The 22631-nt window shown below is 48.1% G+C and overlaps 1 protein-coding gene, 1 long non-coding RNA gene and 1 other non-coding gene across 3 annotated transcripts in view; 2 read left to right on the top strand and 1 right to left on the bottom strand.

Annotated features, from left to right (window-relative positions):
- COP1 (COP1 E3 ubiquitin ligase) overlaps positions 1-19337 on the top strand; it is a 114908-nt gene extending 95571 nt beyond the window's left edge. Inside the window, exons 19-20 of the mRNA XM_088524863.1 lie at positions 16320-16364; positions 18227-19337. Coding sequence (XP_088380989.1) covers positions 16320-16364; positions 18227-18244 — 63 coding nt within the window. The 3' untranslated portion in view covers positions 18245-19337. The remainder of the gene's footprint in view (positions 1-16319; positions 16365-18226) is intronic.
- The window catches only part of LOC148594670 (uncharacterized), a 372746-nt gene that overhangs the window by 238150 nt on the left and 111965 nt on the right, over positions 1-22631 (bottom strand). Inside the window, exon 2 of the long non-coding RNA XR_015913383.1 lies at positions 7087-7154. This is a non-coding gene — a long non-coding RNA (uncharacterized LOC148594670). The remainder of the gene's footprint in view (positions 1-7086; positions 7155-22631) is intronic.
- Positions 1974-2110, top strand: LOC148594673 (small Cajal body-specific RNA 3). Its single transcript, XR_015913388.1, has one exon.

Raw genomic sequence — 22631 nt, 5'->3', positions numbered from 1 at the left:
TCTCGTGAGGCAGCGTTCCCGCTGGGTTCTTGGGAGAGTCCTGCGCGGCCGAAGCTGAGGTGGGAGCAGAATCCAAGCGCTCCTGGGGCCGGTCGCTCTGGGCCGCGCTCAGCCCTGTGAGCAGAGCTGCCCGTCGTTGCCAAGGGAGGCCGGTGCCGACGCTGGCCGTGGCTCTGGGCCCGCCGCAAGGCCGGCTGGCTGGCGGCGGGGAGCAGCAGGGCCCTCGGTGCCTCCTGCTCCTACTCCTCAGGGTGTCGCCTGCCGGGCCTGGGCCTCTCTGCTCCGTGGGGTCAGCCCTGAGCTTATCAACCCGCTTGGCCCTTGTGAGGGTCTTGCTGAGTTGAAATGTTAAGGAACAGCAGTAGTTAATCCTTTGAAGAAGAGAGCGGGAAGCAGAGATGCTGGAGCTTTGGGAGTAGATGGCTGAGAAGGTCCCGCGTTGTCCCTGTGTTGCCAGGAGGCTGTGGGTTCCAGAGCAAACGCTCCAGCAACGGCTGTGGGGGCTGAGCAGGGCTTTGGCCCTTCAGTGTCATAAACACAGAGGCATCGGTGCGGTGGCTCTGTGACGTGGCGTGTCCAGTGGGATGGAGGTTGCTACCAGCCTTAGGAAGCGCTTTGGGAGGGAAGGCACCTCTATCAGTTCTCAAAGAGCAGCTCTCTTCTGTGCTTGGGTTCCAGAGGACAGTCCCCCTCCCTGGTGGAGGACTGAAAGTTACGGCTGGCCATTTCTAAGGGACTGCGGGAAGTTGAACCGTTAGCTTCCATGCAGGGCATTTCACTTGCTGAAATAAATTGTGAATCAAACCCATAGCCTCCAGCCAGAGAGAAACACCCTGGGTATGAAGCACAAGGGAAGCAGGGACTGCTCCTTCTTGGAAGCCACGCGGGCACCTCAGTGTGTGCAGTGAAAAGGGAGTAGGATTGAAGCAGAGGAAAGCACCTCCGCTTTAGCTGTGCTCTCGCTAACACGGGTCACACAAGCTGGGAAGATGCAGCTGAATTCCACTTGGGCCTCTCCAGTATTGCCAGAGTTCCTGCTGCTGTCGTTACTCCGTCAGTTTTTCGTTAAAGCTGTGACTGTGGTTGCGAGTGCAGCAAGAGGAAGGTCAGTGCAGGTTTGCAGGGCCACATATCTCCCCTTTGCTCATTTTAGACCCTAATTGCAGATACGTGTAAAAGGAGGAAGCCTGACTAGGGTCGTAGCATGTGCAAGTCTTTCACCTGAGCCAGGTAGTGTCAGGGTGTCCTTCTGGTTGACCTCTGGGCAATGGACAAGGGACATTCTCACTGTGCACCAGGTTCATCCAGCCTTATTGAATGGCTGACAACTGGGCAACAAAGCGCTCCTGAGATATTCCAGGAGATAGTTTCCAAACCTCTGTAACTTAATTGTTTGGGTTTCTTCTTGCAGCAGTGAATAATCTATTTGTGTTCCTTGGGTTAGTGGTGAGGAAAAGCCTGTGTATTGGGGAGGAGGGAATCACGCAATTGGAGGGAGCATTTCCAGGCTCACGCATGAGCTTAATATTCCATCAGTTCACTCCAGGACTCTGGCTTTTGTCCTGCTGCTCCCAGTAGTGAGAGCAGAGTCGAGACCAGGAAGTTTGGAGCCCTGCTGAAGACAGTGCAGTTCCAGGAGCTGCTGCTGGCTAGAAATCATTAGCTCTTCTAATCCCAAATGAGCCTGTTCCCTCAAGTGAGTGATAAAGGAGCCTTGGTTGCCTTGTTTAGTGCTGGTAAGCATGTGTGCATGTCCTCTGCAGCCTCTTCTTTTGTGGCTAGAAAGATTTTGACCTTAGAGGTTCAGCTTTCACACTTATTGTTATTTTTCTATTGTTTGAATCTCTTTCTTGAGCTTATTTGCATGCATGAAATCATGTTTCATTTAGGTTTAGTGTAGTCAGAAGCCCGGGGTAAAGAGATTGTGTAACAAAAGGCCTTGTCAATCATGGAGCTTTCTAGTCCTGGAAGCTGCTGGGACCAACTGGGACCAGTTGCGTGGTCAAACGAAGTGTGTTTTGTCCGCTCTTGCCAGCTTCCTAGAGTAAAGGGGAGGTCTCTGTCTGCTTTGGGAGAGGCAACCGAAGTAGCTCGTTCCCCTCCACACACGTGCTTGGTGCTGCTGCGCGTCGCGATGGCTCCTGCCGCTGCCTCAGCTGAGAGCCCAGCCCCAGGGGCCGCTGGGTGGCAGGTTAGGCAAGGGTTGCTCTGACTTCCAGAGCTGGGTGGCATTGCCTCGAGTTCGCCTGGCTCTGTATTTTAAAACAAGACTAACCATAACTATTTGGCTTCATTTAAAATGTTTTTTTTTTTCCTTTAACCTCGTTAGGTTTAGCAAGCTGGCCGTAAGGGACACTGAATTTGTGTTGGAGAAGTGTACACAGGTGGAGCAGGGCTGCATGTCCCAAGATTCCCCCCTCTTTCGGAACGAGGGAGAGACCCATCCTAGAGGGATGTTGCTCCCTGGGCCACCAGGAGCCCCCCGCTCCCCTCTGCTGGTGCTCGTGGATGCCACCTCTGAGGGAGGCCTCCCTGGCCATGTAAAAGAGCTGGTGCTTCCAGTGCTTCCAGTGCCACGGCCTCCAGTCCACACGTGTTCCCTCTCCCCACGCAGGGTCTGCTACGGTCCTCACCATGTTCGTCTGCTGGACAAGTCCACCCAGACTAAAAGGGAGAGTAGGTGGGAGTTAAAAGTGCAGTCCGATGTCTGGGATGATGATTAAGTGCTGGCCAAAGCAGTGTCACTGCTTTGCAGAATGAGACAGACTTGCCATATAGATAAAAAGCTGTGCCCTTAACAGCTGATTAAGGAAGTGGCAGTCCCCTTTTGCTTTGGGGGGTTTCCCTTTTTCCTCTTTAGAGCATTACAGCCTATTACAAGTGAAGTTGTTGGCAGCGTCTGTTTATCGCGTGGCTGCACGGGCAGCCCTGGTGCGTCCGTGTCCCACCTGTTTCGTGCTCTGCTTTACTGCCTGTGTCTTAGATTCAGCACTGACAGTCCTTGATCCCTCCTATGCAGACATACGAGCCTGCAATGTTTCCTGTTTTGTCTCTGTAGTTATGCTATTAAACTGACAGCCTGTTATTTACTGAGTCTGGGGGTCGGTTGCAGCTTCAGCTTGACAACTCCTCTCCGAGTTATTTAATAGCCATAAATGAAAAAGCCCATGCAGAGCTCCAGATGACCTTTGAGCCACTGTTATGGGGAGTGCCTGGTATGCAAGTCCCACTAATTTTGCTTGTTTACATCCTGTGATGAGTATAACAGTAAATGAAACTAGAACTCAAGGGCTACCTCCTGGTATTCCTTGAGGGGAGAGAAGTTGCAGAAAGTAGGTGAGTAGCTGAGGAGAGAAAGTGGAAGGTGAATGAAAGAATAGGCAATTTCTCTCTAGTTGAAGAACCGTGTGTCTGGTTTGTCTGGTCTTTTTTTTTCCTCTCACGATCGATGAATTTGTCTAAAAACATCCTGTATTTTTCTTCTGACTTTAATCTCTTTTCACAGTGATTTCATTTCTTTTACATCCTTTGTTTTTTAAAAAATATTTTTAGCAGTTGAGTCATCCAGTGATCCCTGGTTTCTCAGGTGCATTTCTGTTGCTTGTTTTGCTGGCCTTTCTGGATTCTGGGATGTCTTAGATGCATGGGATTAGGGAAGCAAGAGGAGGAACCCAGCTGACTCCTCCAGGTGATGCCAAGTTCCCCGTAATCTTTGAAGAGTTCACGCTGCAGAACTAACTTGTGGCAGTAAAGCTATGTCCTCCTTACATCCAAGGTAGAGTTATCTTCTCTTCCCAAACTCTTCTCCCCATAAGTAAATATGATAGAGAAAACATCAGTAGGATGAAGCAACCTATTAAGCATTATCTCTATTTTATATGAATTTAGTGACTTTCTTCTTCTTTTATGTACAAACAGACCTTTGCTCCTTATTAAAATTCCATTCGTTGTACTTCCAGTACTAGCGATATGATATGGAAAATGGCACTGATATTGTGCAGCTCGGGCCTCAGTTTGTCTTCCGAGAAAGACCTTGGCGTCTTTGGCGACGGACAAGTGGCAGGTATCTCTCGTCCTGACAATTCCGTGTTCGTGGGGCAGTCCCATTCCACCCCCCTTGGCGGGTGGCCATCGCTCACCCTGCTTTGTGACACCGCGTTGGCCATGGGTCAGTGTGACACAAGCCCTGTGCCCAGCTGGTGGCTCCCGGGGGTGAAAAGGGAGGTCCTGGTGCTGGGATGACAGCTCGGTTCGGCCCGTCTGTATCAGTGATTCCCTCTAGTGCAGGAACAGAGCACAGTAACCTTTTTTAACAAAAGTAACTGTGACTTGAATATGTACAGGGAACTGCGTTTTCTTTGTATACCTAGTTAGAATAAAATTGCACTTGGGATATTAAACACAGTTGGATGTCATCAAAACCTGCTGTTTGCATATGTGGGTTCCAACCGTTTTTCATTGTCAATCTCAAATCTCTTGACATCTCTTCTCCTACATAAATTTCCAGCATGTTTGTAGGATGCCCTGAGCAGTAAAAATATGTAACTGCTTGCAGTGCCACGTGGTGAATTCTGAAACAGTATTTTGAGAAAAGCTTCTTGTTTTTAAGAGACCAGAGAAGGCCCGTAATATAGTAGTTTGCACCGCATTGCAGGAGGCTTCAGGTACACAGTGCTGCAGAGTGCTGGAGGAGAGCAACCTATGAACTATCCCAGATTTATCAGACCCTTTTGTTTTACCATAATTAAGTTTTCATTCCTCAAATCAAATTCTTCTTTCCTGAATCGGCGTATGCTATAAATAGCATTTAGTATTATAAATAGCATTTAGTATAGCTATAATTTCATGAAGCTTATATGTTTGTTAGCTCTAACAATATTTGTACCTTGAGTCATCTATTTATTTATTCTCTCTCATTTTGTCCCTTTGCCCAGGTGGGCCTGGTAATCTCACCTCTGTAGCACACAAAAGCCACAAACGGTTCTAAATTATTTTATAGGTCCCTGAACTTGTTCCTTTCCACTGAAACCCCTTCCAGCTTTCCTGATACGTCCCACATCCTTTCCAGTCTGCTGAAAACTGTGTAAAAACACTTATTTCTTTTTCGTATTTCTTTTCCAGCTGGTGTGAGCAAAGCATTCAGAATAGTTAATGTGTTTCGCACATATCTGAGCACTTGAATCCCCGTGGAATGTCAATTCCAAGACTCTTCATTAGTGAAACGGATGGGATTTTAGCATACGCCCAGAATTTTAAAAGCTGGCTTAATCATGGAAGGAAAGTCAGAGACCTGGCAAAAGGAGCGATTCCCCTAGCAGCTAGGCCTGGATATCGTGGGTGACGTTTGCTGGTGGGCAGGAGCTCGTGGGGTTTCTGGTCATGTATCCTCTCTGTGCGTCCGATTGTGCCCGCGCACAGGGCTGGCAGCTCTCTGCGCTGCAGCCTCCTGTGGCAGATGCCACGCAGGAGCTGTCACGGCTCCCTCGGTGTCACTGTGGCACTAGGGCTTGTTTGGTCCTGGTTTTGGAGGTGGCATCGCACTTCGATGCAGCATGGCTGTGGTCAAGGGGCATTGTTGCAGCAGCAGGAAAGCAGACGAGTTATGTGTTGGAATTAAGGTTGCCTTCATGACCTTATTTGAGCCCCTTTTGCATTTCTGTGTCAGAACAGTCTTATGCAAGTGCTTATTATTAGCACAGTGCAGAAAAGCTGCAATCAGCATGAGATTCAATTTGCTAGGTATTGTCCAGACATGTAGCAAGTGGCAGCTGATTGCCCCAAAGACTTGACAGCCAAACCATATAAAATGAGCAGGAGCAGAGTATGAATCTGTTATCAGTTTTAAATAAATTGATTTCCTCAGTCCATCAGTCATTTCATGAGTTTCTGCCAAATCTTTCACTCCTAGTGACCCAGTCAGCTTGGCTCATCTCAGCTCCCTTAGTCATTCCTGACATCTTTTATGATTAACCTGTTCTCCTGCATTGATTGCCACTGTCTTGGGTTGTAATGCATTAATTGCACTTCTGCTTTTGCTCTGCAGAGAGGGTGTCTTGTCAGGCCTTTAGTTTTTACTGATTATCACGTGGTGAAACATTTTAGACCCAGCTGATGCCTGCTGCAAGACCCCTTTCCCCTGTGGTTAGGTCTGGACTATATCCACCCTGTGTAGTGCCTCTGCCTTCAGTACCTTTGTGCTAGCCCAGCTTTACACATTCCTTCCTCCTTAGGCTTTAACTAGGCAAATAAATGATATGTCATTTCATCTTTCAATAGTATTCTGCAAACCTTGTCCTAGCTTGAAGCTGTGCTGGGACTGTGTTGACTTTGTGGTTGCTGCCATGTCAGCACCGTTTTGTGGGCCATGCTGCTCAGAGGAGGAAGGCTCTGCCTCCTCCCATCACCAGGAGACTTGACGTGGCCGCTTCATCTTAGCGATCCAGCTGTCCAAGATGAGCAGGGTCTGAGTCTGTTCTGCTTCAGTGAGAACTTACGCACATCGAGCCAGATTTGCTGAGAGGCCAAGACTTGGATTAAGGGGACTAGCAGCAGGCATCAGCTGGGTCTAAAATGTTTCACCACGTGATAATCAGTAAAACCTAAAGGATTTCCACAGCATGTGATCACACAGAGTGCAGAACATAAATCATAATCTTGGGGAAGCAGGGAGCAGGATCTGCTCTGGAGAGGCGAGAGGATTGAGTGCCAGGTGGCCGCCAGGCACTATCAAAAATAGCAGCCCCACAGACACTTGGGGTTTGGTGTTTTGGGTTTCACTTCAACTGTAGCCCAAGTCCCATGAAACAGTGTTTTTAAGAACGCAGATAGAGGAAGCAAGTGCCACTGCTCGGTCTAGACCTGCGTAGGTTGATGGCACGGAGGAGCGCGTGCTGTCCCGTTGCGCAGCACTGCTGTGGCAGCCCTCCCCTGCATGTGGGAGAAGGTGAGAGGTGCAGGGTGACCTGAAACGCAGGTTAAAGCATGGACTTGTGAAGGAATGAGCATATTGGGACTCCTCTTATTTACCACGATGCGTAGCTACTAGCATGCTGTGAGCAGAGAGGTGCTGTGAGGCCTTAGAATCACAGAATGCTTAAGGCTGGAAGGGACCTCTAGAGGTCACCTAGTCCAACCCCCTGCACACGCAGGGTCACCTAGAGCACGTGGCACAGGACTGCGTCCAAGCGGGTTTGGAAGATCTTCAGGGAAGGAGCCTCCACAACCTCTCTGGGCAGCCTGTTTCAGTGCTCTGTCACCCTCACTGTGAAGGAATTTTTCCTTAAGTTCCTGTGGAACTTTTGATGCTTTAGTTTCTAGCTGTTTCCTCTAGTCCTGTCAGTGGCCACCAGTGAAAAGAGGCCAGCACCATCCTCCTCACTCCCTCCCTTGAGGTACTTCTAGACACTGCTCAGGTCCCCTCTCAGCCTTCTCTTCTGCAGGCTGAACAGGCCCAGCTCCCTCAGCCTCTCCTCATAGGGCAGATGTTCCAGGCCCCTGATCATCCTTGTAGCCCTGCGCTGGACTCTCTCCAGCAGCTCCACATCCCGCTTGTACTGTGGGGCCCAGAACTTGCCCTTCTCCCACACTCCGTGGCACGAGACTCTAGTGGAAAACTCCACCAGGGTTGTAGAAGGAATTAAGAGAGCTTGGAGGATTCAAGGCGCTGCTCTAGGTCTTCTTCCTAGGACTGCTAGGTAAGTGTCCCGCTTCCTGAGGCTTTGGCATATCCGTAGGTGTGAGCTGGGGTTGAGAAGAGCCAACCCCCAAGCTGATCATACAGCAAACCCGCAGCGCTCAGCCCCGGCTGTCAGGCTGCAGTGGTTCAGGAAGGAGATCCAGCATGTCTGATAGCAGTTTGTATCATCAGTCTGCCTGGAAGAACAACGTGGCTGCGATGGATTTCTCATCAGCAAATAAGCAAATACTGCAGTTCAAAAATAGAATATTTTTTAGGAGAATTAAACCTCAGTAGTATTTCTCTCTGTTTTTTGTCTTCAGCTTCTCGTTCTAAACATGTGGATTAACCTTGGGTAAATCCCCTGAATGCACTGCCTTGGTTTCCCCAAATGGCAAAGCAGGATAATACTTAGCTACCTCACCAGGGTGTCTGTGACACTTAATTAATGTGGTAACGTGTCCTTTGTTCCACTAATAAAAATATGCTATGTAATTGCTAAGTTGTTTTTACTGATTGGATTGTTAATTAAATGTGCATATATAAATGATTTATTGGCATTATAGAATTAAGTTTTAATAATTCAAAATATTAATATCAAGGTTGTTAGGTCATTTTTAAGCCCATATCATGCTCCTATTTGAGGCTGAAACTATTAGGGCTGGGAGAGGAAGAGGAGGAGGAGACTGACCAGGAATTACTTATTCCTTAGTGCTCATACGTAGGACCTGATTAATCCCAGGACACAGGGCACCTGAGAAGGAGCAGTGATTCCTCAGTAGAAAGCACTTGGCAGCAGCTGGAGGAGCGTGTTTCAGTAAGGCCCATGATACCAGCTTTGTGTGCTCAGGAGAAGGGGTGCGTGTGCGGATCCGTGTGCGTGTGCCAAGCTCCTGACCCCGAGCATCGCCGCGCGCCGGAGTTGTCTCTCACCAGGAGGCCCTGGGGTTCCGCTCACCCTTGGTGGCCGCCCTCACCCGAGCACCCTGCGGCGCCTCAGAGCGGTGGTGCTGGCCGTGCTCGGGACCTGGCTGTGCTGCACTGGCGTTAGGCTGGGCTCAGAGCATGGCAGGACTGTCTAATGGGAGGTAGTTTGGTTGGAGGAAGCTTTTCACGTTCTCTTCATTTCTATTTGCAGCTTCTGATCTCTGATGGTTTGCAGCTGATCTGCACAAAAATCAAAATCTAACTCTCCTCAATTGACAGCACACTTGGGCGGCTTCAGAGCTAACCTCTTAGTGTTAACTGTGATCTTCTTAATCGAATTTAGGATGGATTTCTCAACACTCTTGTGCATTGGTGGCTTTTTCTTCAGGTGGAACTTTCAGTATCTGCTGGAATGCGCATTTGGGAGGGAAGCCTGTGGCACAGTGATAGCAAGAGCAAAGACAGCCCCCCGTGGCTTCGTTTGGCCATGTTACAGCATGGATGGGCAGGGAGGCAGGACCCTGGGGAGGGAGAGATTAAATTGGTCACCTGTGGCGTGCTGTAATGAGCGAGGGCAACAACCAGGAGAAGCGGGAGGGAAGGAGGAAAAATGTGCCAGCAGCAAGGATGTAATTCCTGGTCTGTGCTGTTGTCAGCCTGAGTACTGCATTGCATTGTCTGGAACTGCCAAATGAATGTTTAGGGGGTTTAAGTATTAAGAGAATAGATGCTAAAAGCTGTTTTCACTGAAATAATGCCTAACCGTTTCCCGCGGCTTTGCAATATTGATGCTAATGCGTTGCATGTTCATGTATACATTTTTTGTAGCCTTGTTGCAAGCTATATTTATATACAGCTGACACTTTGTTCAAGGCCTTGAGTTCGTTGTTTATGGGGAGTGTCGGGACTCCCGGGATATACGACTGTGGTAAGAAGCGTCCTTAAAGCCCTTGTCATAGATAGATGTGCAGCAGAGCTCAGCAGTGCCACGTGCTGAGCAGGAGGGAGCTTGTCCTTGGGGTGTGTGTACGTATATGCGTGCGCGTATGTGTCTTTACGTTAATGGCCACCATGGTCCCCTCCTAGCACACGTGTCTCTGCCTTGCCTGGTGGGGACCGTGCCACGGCTGTTCACGCTGTGGAGTCTGGCTTGTGGTAGCTGTAAAGCAATAAACCTCTGACAGGTTATGCTAATTGCAAATTCTAAATAAATGAGGTGCTCGTCTGTTGCAGACTGAATTACAGAGATGGTTGCCAGCATCAACCAGTTCTAGAGTGGGCATCCAGGGCTCTCTTCCTTGCCTTTCCGCATCTTCGTCCGCACTCTTCCCATCAACTCTGTGGGCCTCAGTTTCCATCCTGAATGCAGAGGCAGCATAAAGTTGAGCAAATCAGTAGCTACCGGAGCTCCATGCACACACACGTTTCTGTTTTCTCCTAGTCTGGTCCTCCGTTGCCTTGTTGATCTTGTTTTCTTCAGAGCTATGGACTGAAAAGAAAGTTCATGTTAAGGAAAAGTGATTTCTCCCTTGGCTCAGAGGTGGCTTACGACTTCCTTGAGCATGTCACTGGAGCCAGCCTCGGAGTGCTCTCCTCTGTGCACCCCGGCGCCGGGAGAGCAGAGACCGTGCTGTACACGAGAGCAAATAAGCTTCCCGTTGGAGTAGCTTCTGGAGCTGAGCTGGAGCTGAATAGAAGTAGAAAAATACATTAAGTGTGAAATCCAAAAATGAGCAGGCTGCTTCTTCAGGGAGGCTTCACTGAAGCAAAAAAGAGGGATATATTCCATGTATCAAGAGACAGAGTTTAAAAGATGGAAAACTTAATTCAAAAGCCTCTATAGTAAAGTGGTGAAAGTATAGAATCGTGGGAAAAATGGGGTAAGGATTAAAAAAGCCTATGGAGGCTTGAGCTCTACGTGTACAAAGGAATTACCTTCAGAGTGGGATAAAAATGCAGTTTCTGAAGATTAAAAAAAAAATCATGATTTAGACATGTGTGTTCCTTCCCAGGTTTAAAGCCTAAATTAAGGCTGAGTTTCTTTTCTACTCAAATATCTTAGTTCAGCATCTTTTGTATGTAAGACCTGTTTCTTTTAAGAACTACCGTAGTTTAAAGAAGTAATTAATTTCTGCTCGGGCCTGATGTTCACAGTGTAGATAACATTCCATTAAAATTGGTCAAAAGGGATTAATGTTAGGGGGCTACAATGTCCTATAATGTAACTTCCAGAACAGAGAGATAACGGATTTTGCACCACTTTTTATCCACTCCGCCACACGCACGGTCCTTGCTGCTGCTTGCAGTGGAAGGGAGGGAACTCCGTGCAACATTGTTCTGCTGGGAGGAGGTTGAACGTTGCTGTGTGGGTTTTGAGACCTGGTGATGATGTGTGCTGGCGGTTCATCTTGCTGCACAGGTTCAAATCTCCTTTTTCTTTCCAAAAACACAAAAGCTGACTTGAGTCACACCACAAGAAAATAACCAAGTCTCAGGGATTTAGAGTGAGAAGTCATTATACTCTGCTAATTGCAACGCCAAGTGTGATCAAGCATCAGCATTCTCCTGTGGAACCGTTTTCACACATCTGGAGGTGCAAGAAGGCTTTGCGTGCGGCGTCAGTGGCAAAAGCTTCAGCAAAATTTCTCCTGAAGACGGTCAGGCGTCCCCAAAGCAGCAGTTCAATAACAGTAGCCAACTTTATCAAGGAGTACTAGTAGCTTTGCCATTAAAAGATTTCAGTGGCTTTTTATGAAGATAGCACCTGTAGATTTAGTTCAACAGCATCATTTTATTCGGCCTATGAAAAATGCAGAACCAAGGCTGTCTCACCCACTGTGCACTGTGCCATGCTGATAATTTTGCTTAGTTGGCATCTAGCTCCCTTGAGTAAATGTTTGGTCGGTTGGCGAGTGTCTGCGGGAAGAGAATCGCTGACAAACCAGCCTTTCATTAGCAAACATGTCTGTCGGGGAGGGAAGGTGAGAAGAAATTGGATTTCAAAGAAGATCCTGAGGAATTCTAACTGCAAATCTATAGGGAGCAAAAAAAAAAAAAGTAGTTGCCAATCCAGAAAACTCATTTGTAAGATGCGGAGTTACTGTGCCGTGAGTCTGAAGAGAATAAGCTTTATTTGTGCAGTAAATTGGGGATAACGGTGAGGCACAAACTGCGTGATCTGCAGTTATTTATAGCACAGTGGCAATTTCAAACGAGATTTTTGCATTTTCCAGGCACTCTTGCCTTTGTTCCTGTTCACCTCGATTTCACAGGACCACCGCGTTTCCAAGCCACAGAAGTGCACGTTCTGAGTGCACGAAGTGCTCTGATTTGCAGTTTTGCCCCCATTAGAGTGACTGAGATGTTTAAAAACCTGCATTAAGGCTTCTCCTGGGTGTGGACAACTCCCCAACTCTTTCCTCAGGCAGGCTTGCCCCTGCGAGAACTGTAAATTAAAATTTGAAAAGGGTCGATATTTTTGTGGTAACAAGGAGAAATGGCCTCACAGACAAGTATGAGTGATTGCTGGTCATCCTCTCTGTTTGGAGACCCTTTGGGACAAGCTCTTTATTTTGTGTTTGAGAAAGGAAGACAAATATTTACCTGTGGATTTTTTTTATGAGCCTTTTTGGCAAGGCAGGTGGTTAAATGAGCAGAAGATGAGTTTACAGCTGCACTAACAGCTCTATCTGAAGCTTTCGGTTGGTCTGTAGAGTGAGTCTGCTGAAGTATCAGTGTGTCCCTCTAAGGACACGTGTGTGCCCTGGTTGTGGTTTTAAATAGCCGTCCATCTGGGCTGCCTTTGCTTTAGTTTCGCCTTCCCCCCCGCCACGTGTTCTCGTACAAAAGCACAAAGAATGCGACAACCTCGGCTGTCACTGTCTGCGGCAGTGATGCAGCTTGGACACGTTTCAGGGCTTGTTTGGCTGAGTTTCCTCAAGCTTCATGAAACTTCCAGAGCATTTCTGAGTCTTGTAATACTGATCACTTCTGTGTGAGCACCTGCAGTCAGCCAGGCTTTCTTTTCTCCTCCCTCTTTCCCAATACAAATTGCTTCCTCAAGGTTATCCACACCCAGGAGGAAAAGAAATCACAGTGCTTCAAAACCCAGTTATCATCAGTTATCACTCCACTGAATCGAGAGAGTCCCCGTTTTGGTTTTGTTTTTCTTTCCTCTCAAGAATATGATGCAGAAATGGTTTCTAACGGAGCAAATGGTGAAAGTCTCTTCCGATCCCAAGGGTGAAATGCTCCAGCAGTTCCTGTTGGTGTAGCAGTCGTGGTCACCACCATGCCTCAGCTGCTATGCTGAAGGAGCTGAGAACATGTCAGGTTCAGCACAGAGGTGCCTTTATGTGGTTCATCTTCTTGCTCTCAGGACTGATTTACAACGTTCATTTTGCCTGACACCTACTTCCGTTTGGATATGCATCCAGTCTCTAGGAAATACCAAAGATTTACCATGAACTGTAACCGTTCTGCGTGATAAGGACCTGTCAATCAGCCTTCCCGTAATGCTGTCACTGCAGTTCACAGAATCATAGAATCATTATGGATGGAAAAGACCTTCAAGATCATCAAGTACAGCTGTAGACCCATCACCACCATGCCTGCTCTTAGGAAGAAACTGAGGACACAGGCTTTGTACGTGTGCTATGAGGTGGGCAACCCTTCATGGGTGGTCTCTGGAGCATCCCAGAGTTGTTCTGGAACTGTGCCTATGTCAGTCTCTGAAGTGATTCCCAAGCTACGCCTACATTTGGCAATTAGTCTTTCTAAATGTGGATGTAATGCCAAGAAGCAAGATAATACCTTCTTCTGCTGTCCCCAGAGCCTGACTCTTTTCTATTAACTTGACAGGACCAAAACTCTCATACTCTCTCCTGTCAGTTTTGCAGCTGTCCCCGGTTTGTTGAGATGCCACGTTATCTGATCGCAGGAGACCCGAGAGCATCGCGCAGCATCTCCACCTATCATTTCTTATCTGCCTTGATGTCTGTAGGAGAGATTGCTGCATTTCACTGGGTTCCACAGCCTGTGGCAATACCGAATCAGCCATGTGAGGAAGGCTTGGTGCACAGTAAACCCTTGTCTCTTAATCTTGTGATGTTTTGGGAGAGCTTTCCTTCAATCTTGTTTTAACAAAGGCAGCCGGCACCTTCTGCCTCTTCTGTCAAGAAGGGCTGCGGCTGCCAACAGCTATAGCAAGATTCGGCTGCGGTGCACGCTTAGACTCGCTCACAGCAGCTGGCTTCTCTTCTGAGCACGCCTTAGTCTGGGGGGTTTCCCAGCATCTGCTTTGGAAGTTTCAGGCTCCCGCAGAGAAGCTGAGCTGTGGGTAAGACCAACCTTTCCACCTTTTAGTCCTGCATAGACAAAGTGATACAGGCAGAGATGCAGTAAAATTGGGCGGCGATGCCATGTCTTTACTGCCTGAGGTAGTTGGATGCATATATTGCAGGAGCAATATGTATTGGCCCATCTGCTTGTGTTTGGAGGACGTCTGAGAGCTCACTTGAAGCCGTGCTGTGCCAGCAAACCCTTGGCACAAATCAAAAAGCCCAAAGCAAGAGTTTATGGCCCCTGCCCAGTACCGTTAAAACCACAGCAGGAGGCAAGCAAGATACCTTGATTCATACATGTCCTGACAGAAAGATTGGCTCAACATGCGCGTGGCCGTTATGAGTTATAAATCTAGCCGTTACGGGCTAGCTGAGCAGCTTCACAACTTGCCGGGGATTCGTAATGTGTCGCCTATATTGCCTTTTTTACTGGCAGCACACGAGGAAGAATTGTTCCTTTAGAGGATTTAAAAAAAATAACGTTACTTTGCCTGTGTTCCCATAGAAGCGAGCAGAATGCCAGAGTGCCTTCACGAGCACTGCTGCTTCGATGACAGGTTTGGTGCTAATTTTGCTGCTGTCTGTTCCTGTTTGCGTCTCGGTGTTGCAGATGAAAGCCACGGAGCGGCGATTAGCTCAGACCCTGCTGAAAAAACAGTGGGTTCTGAAGAGCAAGAACTCCAGAGCGCGTTACCCTCTGGCGTGTTTGTTTTATTGAGCAGGTAACACGTTCGCGGAGGCAGGGCTCGTGGGCAGCGTACCCCGGCAGGCCGTGCGAGTTACAGTCCCTCGTGGTGCAAACAGGGATCCTTCCAACCCGGCGTCGCCCCTACTCATCAGTTCAGGCTACCTGGGCCTCTCCTTTACCTCCACAATCCTGCTAGGCATCATGGAGTAGGCGATTAGCCACCAAATCATATTTATATATACATTCCCCATGGTGTTTGGCACTTGATTCTAAGCCTGTTAGCCAGAAGCTGGGGAGTTCACAAGATTACACCCTGTTAATGGGCAAGTTAATGGAAATTGTAGTGTGTGCGTCCTTCTGAGGATGTGTTTTCCTCTCAGGAGCTTTGACTGGGCCGTTCCATGGTGAGATACCGTGAGGAGTTTCAACTCCAGTGGATGGCGCTGGGAAGGAGCAGATCTATATTTGGTGGTTCACCGAAAGGCTCCTCTTACCTGAGCAGTGTTTTCTCACGTTGAATAGGACCGTTCTGCCTTTGCTTCAAAGCTGGTGGTTCTGCAGCCTTGGGAAGCTCGCGCGGAGGCGACGTCCCCCCGGCGCCGCTGCGTTACGCCCGGGCGATTCTGCTCACTGAGCTCGCGAACCGTGCGTGTGTTAAGGGATGGGATAGTTACGGCGAGTTTGTCTGAGCATGGATAGCAGCAGCCAGAGAAAGTGGAAAAAGGGGGCTGAGGAAAGGTGTCTGCAGACAACGCAGCTTGTGCCAGGCACCCTGGCAGCGACCGCCCCAGTTAGCACCCGGGAAAGGACAGGAGGAGGAGGAGGAACGCTCTGGGGAGAGCGTGTCAGCCTGTGTGGTGTGTGTGTGTTTTCCCTGCCATCTCCTCCATCTGATTGACTTTGGGGTTTGGTTTCCCGCGGGGCTGTTTTGGCAGGTGCCTTTGTGCTCGCGGGGCACTGCAGGGGCAGGGGCTGTCTGGGCCCCGCTGGGTTTTTGCCCGGGGTGCCTGGCCAGGGTAACGAGCTGTTTGGGTGCAGACAAGCAGCATCTCCCTAATGGAAACCCTATTGATTGATGGGAGATAAATAAGTGCTGTTTTTCTGCTCTGAATAATGGCAGGGCCACAGCCCTCCCTGTTTCTTTCCCTCTGAGTTTGGTGTGTTTGCTGTGGCTTTCTGACCGTGAGTAGCATTAAACTGCTTTTCCACCCCAGCTCTTTATTTTACTTGTCTGAAGTCTGCTGGCTGTTGAGAGCGTGTGCGGCCTCCGAGCTGGAGAGGGTTTGTCACGTTCATTAGTCCATTTAGTTAAGGCACTAGAGACCTTTGCCATATGCTGCCAAGAGATGAAAATGATTATTATTATTTGCCCACTTCACAGACAGACTGCAAGGATTAATTCATGTTTGTAAATTGCTTTGGAGATTTAAAGCTCTATACAAGCACTAGAGATCATTGCTTTCTAATTCTTTAAGGTAATATAACTTCTATAAGGACTTTTAGCCTTGAAAGCATCTTGGAAATGAGAAGAGCGAAGTTCCTTTGAAATTAGACATACTACTTATGTTTAAGATAGGCACCAGCCACGTTACAGAGGGAAAAAGAGAAGAAAAAAAAAAAGAGAAAAGCGGAAAAAAAAAAAACATGGCAGTGGCAAATTCTGATAGTACCTCTTCTTTTTTTTCAGGAGTCCAATGTGCTGATTGCTGCTAACAGTCAGGGTACAATTAAGGTAAGTTATTTCATGCATCTTCTCTTTAAACGTTTAAATCCGTTTTTAGCAAAGATCGAGGTTGCAGAAACTGAACAGCCAGGAGAAACCATTAGAGAAGGTCATCCCAGCTGTGAATGTTTGTAATACAGGTGATATATTTGCCTGTGGCACATGGAGGAATGAGCAGACAGCACAAAAGCAATGAGGCCAAATTAGAGGAAAGGTAGAAAAGATGCTGGCCATGTCCAGCAGCTGCCATGCCCCTGCCACTCTGGGCACTTATGTGCAGCTTGGACTGAATGCAAGGGCTGCTACTCTGATATATGTTTTGTGTTTCTGGGCCAATAATAGCGTGCGGTGTCCCTACACAGCTCCTGGGGCAGGAGGGAGCAGCCGAGGAGGCTCCGCGTTAACTCGCTGTTATTCGCCAACCTCCACCCCTCGTGTTTTGCTAGGCCTGCACCCATTCGAGGTGAATGAGCATTGCAGAGTGTCTGTGCAGTGAAACACGGAGTCATTTGCAGAAGACTTGGCCCCTCTTTGTAGGTCTGTTGCACAACTGCTCAAGCAAAAAAAGTAACCAAACTCAGACTGCTCCTGAGCGCTTCAGAGAGCATCAGTTCGGAGCTGCTCCCAGATTCTGCTCGGCAGCATTGGTGGTGTGGTGGTTAACACTGCAGGCCTGTATTCTGGACTCTTGACTTTTTTCTTCTTTTTTTTTTTTTTAATATCATTACTAATAGAAGGTTTTATTTGGCACCTTTAAAGTCATATGCTGTGTTTTTTTTAATCTTATCAAATTGAGGTCCCATTTCTCCTGATTCCTCAGTGAGTCCCTGTGACAATAGCAGGTCCCTGCAACCGCATGAGATTTGACAGTCTGAACATTTCTGTTTTTTGTTTTTTTTTTTTTTTTTTTTTCTTCAGGACTGAAGAGAGTCCTAAATAATCTATATCTGATTTACATCAAGATGTTTTTTCCTCCTTTGTAGGCCCCTTCTGACTAGTAGAGTGGCATGGTTACCTCTGCTGTTACTTACCAATGCCGTAGTCTCTTGTTCCTAGGTTTATTTAGCAGGCTTTGGAATTGGTTACTTACTACTTCAGTCACTTTCTTCTCGATAAAATAGGCAAGAATGTCGTAAGCTTATGATACCTTTAAGCGAATGCAGCAGCAACAGTAGGCTGATTATAAAGGAGAGATTTTGCTCATGCACTTTGGTTGCTAATGAGAAAAGGCAGAGAGAAAAATGTGTAAACAGCCCACGTTATTAGAATTCTGCTCTTTCTGTTTGAATTTATCAGAGCACAGTGGAGTCAGTGTGTCGGTCTGGCAGCGTCTGGAAAAGGGCTGATCCCCAGCCTGAGCTGGGGGTAGATGCTGAATCTATCAATAGTGCTGAGAGCTCAGGCCCTGTAAAGCTGTGCCTGGCAAAGCAACACCTAAGGCACATCCAGCCCAAGTCGCCCAAAGGTGGCTTCCCAGCTGGTAGTTTTCCCTCTGCTGTCTCCAGCAGGGCAGGCCGTGCAACCAGAGGCTGCTCCACGGTGCTAGTGTGAGGGATTGAATGTGAGCGCAAGCAGAAAGGGCTGAGAAGAGCAAAGCTTTGACCTGCACTCCAAGATTCCAGATAGCTGCTCTACTGGGATCAGTGAGAACGAGGCAGCTGGACGGTCTTGCATCTTGCCATGATTCATCACAGGGTGAACAGGCGTCAAAGTCAAGGTTCTTGCCAAGTGCTCATCGCATTTGTGTCCCATTGCTGCCTGCGGGTGAATGCAGGGTACAGACAGAAGAGGCAATCCTTGTCCTAATGATGTTGGAAACAATGAATGTCATAAATTCCTATTCTGAATCTCTCATCTTTCCTATTAATCAGGTACTGGAGCTGGTATGAAGGGTTTTCTCTCAAGGCATGAGGTACTTGGTCCTACTGATACGCTACCGTTTTCATCTGGGATCATCAGCTGGGCAAGAAACCGAAGAACCTTGATGTTCCTCCCCAAAACCATCATGTTTGAGTTTTTTTTTTTTTTCCATTTATGAACTTCTTGGGACATTCTGATACGCTGGAGACGCCAATGAACTGTTTGCCATCAACATTAACTCCACAGACTTTGCTGCTGCTGGTGGTATGGTTGTCTAATTTTTATGATAGGAAAACAAATTCTTTTAAATAAAAACAAAAAGGAATAATAAAATTTATTGAGCCACAAGCTGAAGCTGGAAGATTCTCTCTTGTTGCATATGGGAACAGATTACTTGGGAAGGGAGCTAACAGGACCACACAGGGCTGTCCTCAGTTGTGCATCTCCAGTTACTTTTACCTGGACTATTCCATCCCTAATGGAAAAAGAAAGTCTCTAAGCCTTATCTGGACATTTAAGCAATTTGCGTTAAGATCTCATAATGATATGGTTTAGTTGTTCCTTTTGATTTTTAGATACATTAAACGTGTCAGCCAGGTTGACACCTGCAAACTGAAGTCCTCTGGTTCTCAAGAAGAGAATGGCAGCTTCCCATTCCTCCTGTCCTTATGCATCTGCCTTGACCTGCAGGGGCTGCTCCTAAGGAGAGGAGCAATTTGTCCTTCTGTCCACACGAGCCTGGGCCCCTGCTGCCCGCCACCACGGCTGTGTTGAGATGACACAAACTGCAGTTGCTGGGGACCTGGACTGACCTCACCAAAACGTCGTGGGATAATGATCTCCTCACCGCTGATCTGGCTGTGCTTGACTGTCTCAGCTGGAGAAGATTCTAGATCCACCTACCAAAGCCCTGCACCACCTAACCTCCCGCGTGGTCTAATTACATTTGCCCCTCTCTGAAAAATCATCTGTGGAAGCGGAGCATTTTGAATGTTGTGAGAAGAGGGGGAGTGGAATTGGTTTGTAATGTGTTTTCAGAGCCATGATATAAGTAGCCTTATTTTTAATGGTCATGCATACACTTAATTGTACATATGGAGGGGGAATAAACCATGATGCAAAGAGGTGGTGTTACTTTGTTGGCAGAAAAGCTGGCGGGAGGGGAAGAAACTGCAGCCAATTCTCATGAGTAGCAGAGATGCCTCTGTTGCTGCCAGTACTTTTTAAGCTTAAAAGTGGAATTAGTGGGTGTAGTGTCTATTTCTAGCTTCATGTGACAAAGGTGCACTACACATGCTGATACCTGTAGGAAGTGTTTTAATTTACAAGCAAAATCTCTTAAAATTCATTCATGCCGCTGGTGTTACCCCTCGTAGCCCGAGGTTGCGATTCCTGGGGCAGTGTTGAGTGTTGCTTTGCTCCCGTGGAGACCTGCCATGTTCCCTGGCTGTCTACCAAGCAGCTGCCCCGATGGCATCGGAAAGGGGCAGTGACGCTTTGGTCACAGGGCAGCAAAAGGGAAACAAGGGTGGTCTCGGGGAGGATCAAGAAGGGAGCCAGGATGGAGCAGTGTAGCTGATTCGGTCGCCAAGTCTCACTCAGCGTCTGTGCCTGTGTCCCCTGGGGGCAGCTGTGACTCCGGGCTCCAAGGGGTGCGGGACGCCGCCAAGTTCGGTGCTGGCCTCGGGAGGGTCATGCCCGTGGGGGTGAGGCTGAGGCTGCGACCGCCGTGCGGGGCGTTGGTGCTGCGGTTTCTGCACGCACGTAGCAGTGCGAGAGCTGGGTAACGTGTCCTGCTCCGCGGTGCTGCCTGCAGCTGCCCGTCGTGGGGCCCCGGCGTTCCTGCGGCAGCAGGAGCGGAGCTGGTTCCGTCCCGGGGCAGCTGCGTGACGCGTCCTGTCGAACGCGGTGGCGGGCGGCTCGGCCGAGCCGCGGAGCGGCCTCCGTCCCCAGCGCCCCGGCCCGCGCGCCGCTCTCCTCCCCGCCAGTTCCTGGATTCACGTGTGGCTGCAAGGGAATTTCCCTCGGCCTCCTCCTCTTCACTGATTTACTTTGCAAGCGGCCGCTCTCGCCGCTGTTATTTGTGTCTGCTGCTCTGACGGGCCCAGGAGCCCAGCTCACCGCGCTCCCTGCTCCACGCCGCTCAGCCCCGTTCTGACAGGTAGCTTCATTCTTCCTCCGCCCCCCCCGGAGTCCTGTGTTTTAGATTGAAATTACTCTGACAAAGCCGAGATCTTTGAAACAGGGGAAAAAGTAGCTATTATAAATGCTCTGAGGTTACTGCTTGAGTTAAACAGGGAAAACAACTGAACAGCAGCCTCCTCTATTCCTTAAGTTTTCATTTTGTTTCCATCAAGATAAATGCAAATGTGGCGTCAGGCTCTAATTAGAAACACAGCCGCTCACAAACACGGGTTGATGGCTTTTTTTTTTTTTTTTTTTTTTGTCTTGTTCAGAAGTGTGGTGTGTTCCTTATTTTAATCACCTTAATTTTCTTTATTCCAGCTAACTCTTTGCAGCTGACATCTATGACATATATAAGGTGCCTGTCATTAGTTACTGTTTTTTTTTTTAATGTTTGGTTAAGCTTTTTTTAAAAAAAATTGCCTTGTCCTGTCCTCTGAAGGAGAAGCAGCTGGAATAGTCCTCCTTGTCCCAAGAGCTTCATTTTGACCTGTGTTTCGTGTTCACCCAGGGAAGAGTCAATGCAAAGATGTGCCCCTGTGGCAAGGTCCTGCCCCAGGTACCCTCCCAGTTATGTTATCTGCAAGGGAGATGGTTGTGCCCTCAGCACGGTCCTCGCGAAGCCCCTCGGGGGGTCTGATCCTGGCGGAAGGGCTCTGTTCTTGGGCTCTCGGGGCAGGCTGAGGGACGTGTGTTGCCTTCAGTGGGTCCCGTGCCAGGTGCGGCGGCGCTCTGTGCTCTTCCTGCAGTAATTCTGTGGCCTTCTGCTACTTCTTTGGCCTTTGAAACTAATAATCTCTGCAAGGTTTTCAGCCTTACCAGGATGGGAGAATAATTGAGCTTGGGAGGGACCTCTGGAGTTCTCTAATGCAAAGGAGGACTCACTTCAAAGCACGATCAGCTTGCTCAGAGCCTTCAAGATGTCCAAAACTTGACTGAACAAGGATAGAAATTCATTAGGCCCTCGAGGAAACCTGTTGCACTGCTTAACTGTTCTTTCTGAGAAAATTAATTGCGGGTAGCGAGCACTTACACTTCTCATCCCCAATTTCCTGTTTGGAAAGAGCAGGATTACAAAAGCCTTGGTTCGAAGCACCAAGCAGTTTTGCATCTGGCATTCGTGTCCTTGGGAGAGGTGTTGGGTGAGTTAAGACTTTTCATTTAAGAAAGGGAACTTAAAACCTGACATAGCAAAGCTGTCTCTTTAATTAATTTTAGAGCATTTAATGGAGGAGTAGGAGGAACACACTTCAGAGCTAAACGAAGTTCATCGCTGGAGGGAATCGAAAGCAATGGTCAAGGGGAAATTCAAATTAACATCAATATGGCAGGGTCCTTAAGCAGTGAACGCAGAGGCGCTGCTAACGCCTGCGTTCAGCCTGAGTGCAGCATCCTTGTTTATTTAGAGTAATTCTGTTTAACTATGGAAGGTCAGAGAGACAGCGGCAGGTAATTGGAAAGGCAAATCCTACTCCTTGCTCTTTCCAGCGAAGGATCTTTCCCTTGCTTTCCTCTGCTCGGGCAGCAGTTCTGGGGTCCGCACCTCTTGTCACCGCTTCTGGAGAGGCAGTTGTAGCCCTGGTCCCCACCAGCTTGTGGCAAGCATGATCAGCTCCTTGTTGGGCCAGGTTTGCTTTCAGGATGCCTTGCACAGAGGTTCTTGAGATGGCATCTCAGTTCCCTTTTTGCAACTGGTGTGTAAACAGGGTTTTGAGGCTATTTTGTTGTGTGTGTGGTTTTTTTTTTTCCCCCTTTTTTTTTTTAACTACAGACAAATTGGATTTCCTCCTCCTTACATTTGTTCAACTCTAGGGCAATACTGGGGTATTTATTCCAAGTCTTCAATCTCTTTGTTAATGAAATAAAGTACTTGGCTGGTTTAAAAGAAAGACTTCCTCTACTGCATATATTAACAAGCCATTTGAGTTAAATAGATTTGGCCAAAAACGGTGCTTTCAAACAGATTAAATCTTTCTAGTTTAACTTTTATTCACTCCCTAGAATTGGGCCTGATGGATGGTTCAGCTCAGCACAAGCAAGGCCAGGACTTGCCAGAGGAAATCAGGAAAGAAGAAAAATTACTGGGGAGCCAGCCCCAAGTTTTCACCATCTCTTAAAAATAAACCGCGGTGAAGCTTCGCACGTAGCAATTTTTGTCCTTGGCTGCTCCCCAAGGAAAACGGGCCTTCCCTGGGGAGATGATTCCAGTTTTTGTGACACTGCTGCGGTGCT

The sequence above is a fragment of the Tinamus guttatus genome, unplaced genomic scaffold (assembly GCF_059628265.1).
Source record: "Tinamus guttatus ecotype Peru unplaced genomic scaffold, ASM5962826v1 Tinamus_guttatus_pri_ptg000215l, whole genome shotgun sequence".
In the NCBI taxonomy this organism is placed as follows: Eukaryota; Metazoa; Chordata; class Aves; order Tinamiformes; family Tinamidae; genus Tinamus; species Tinamus guttatus.
This window is presented reverse-complemented; position numbering and strand designations above follow the sequence as displayed.